The sequence below is a fragment of the Aulostomus chinensis genome, chromosome 20 (assembly GCF_037954235.1).
Source record: "Aulostomus chinensis isolate RoL2024-O1b breed Wild chromosome 20, RoL_Achi_v1.0, whole genome shotgun sequence".
In the NCBI taxonomy this organism is placed as follows: domain Eukaryota; kingdom Metazoa; phylum Chordata; class Actinopteri; order Syngnathiformes; family Aulostomidae; genus Aulostomus; species Aulostomus chinensis.
In genome coordinates, this window is record NC_141339.1 from 25,133,677 (window position 1) to 25,135,135 (window position 1,459).

Consider the following 1,459-nt stretch of genomic DNA (forward strand, 5'->3'; position numbering starts at 1 on the left):
TGTGTAAATGAACATCAGACACCTTAACGTTTCCTGCGCCTGCAGGAAAGACAATAATGACATGATGACGCAGGAAATCTCCTCCGCTAGACGTTCACACAAGAGGACACCTCCACTGAAATATACACTCGCACTGGCTGGGTTCGAGGGCGGCGCGTCAAGAAGTCTCTCATAGTGGTATTTAGAGAGGGCGGAGAGTCAACAAATATATCAGAGTAACCTTCAGAAAGGGCAGGGCTTCAGCAATTGGACCTGACCAATCGTTGTCAGCCTCTGATTCAGCGTTTTGTCTTCTAGCCACGTGGTTCCCTACGGGTTCGGTTCAGCCCGACTCAGGAGGGATCTGGGCCGCTGCCTCTGTGAGGATGTCAAGGACGCCGGATGTATGAGCTTCTGTTCACTCCAGACAAAGTAAAGATGCACACACTCGCATGTTAAAGAACATGTGGCCCGAGCAGGAACGCTCTCACACGTTTTCTCATCCTCAGAGGGGAAAACGCTCCAGTGAAGAGGACGATGGACAAACGCCAGAGGTTCCGTCCGGCATTCTGGGAGAAACGACACCGACACGCCCTCAAATGCAAAACCTGAGAAGCTTCTGGAGCTTCACACTGAACGAACTGGACTGTGGTTGGCTGCCTGCTGGCTGGCGGATGTGTGTGTGTGTTTATGTGATGGCGGCGGAGTCGATGCGGCTTCTTTATCTGTATCTACACAGACAGTTTAAGGGAGGGGAGGGGCTTGAACCCGTGACCTTTCTGTCACCTGATGACCTCAGCTGGTTTGAAGCCCTGAGGCCACTGAGGCTGGAAATCTTGCAGCCTCAAGAAGGAAATTTACAGCTTCTTCAGGTATTGCGCTGGGAAGCGTGTGAGTCTGAACCCCTGCAGCGCCGACGACCTGCAGCCGGATACAGCAGCACCGCCGGGGGGGAGCCGGGTCGTAGAGGGGATCGCAGCCGCCGTCACTCTATTATCCAATTTTAAGTTCTTAAATCTTACTATTACTCACAGAAGGATCTGACAGAGGGCCACTAAAAAGAACTCTAACAGTGTTTTCTTGTAAAAATACTACTGCATTTTGAAATACTACAAATTGTTTTGATATTAAAACTATTGAAAACTACAAATTATATTTTTCTCTTGCAAGTTGACTTACTTTTCTATCTTTATTGGGCAACAAAAACAGGAAAGGTTTGCCATCATAAAAGGTGTTAGAGGACACGCCCATTTTCAGTGAAACCCTCTTATTGTCTGTTGTCCCCAGAGCCAGACTTGAAGACAGAGCCCCTCCTCCAGGGAGCTGAGACCCAGGCTAGTTAGCTTAGCACAATGACTGGTAGCGGGTGGGAAGTGTTAGCACACCTCCGTCTCTGTATAATGAGGGTTGTGTGTAACACTAGTAATGAAGTAACAGGTGAGAGGATGAGGAGGACTACTGCTGGACACTCCAGTGTTCT

At 49.2% G+C, this 1,459-nt stretch overlaps 1 protein-coding gene across 1 annotated transcript in view; it reads left to right on the top strand.

Moving 5' to 3' along the window:
* LOC147243450 (endothelin-2) overlaps positions 1-1,212 on the top strand; it is a 17,405-nt gene extending 16,193 nt beyond the window's left edge. Inside the window, exons 5-6 of the mRNA XM_086189746.1 lie at positions 298-411; positions 489-1,212. Coding sequence (XP_086045872.1) covers positions 298-411; positions 489-591 — 217 coding nt within the window. The 3' untranslated portion in view covers positions 592-1,212. The remainder of the gene's footprint in view (positions 1-297; positions 412-488) is intronic.
* Positions 1,213-1,459: the final 247 nt, after the last annotated feature.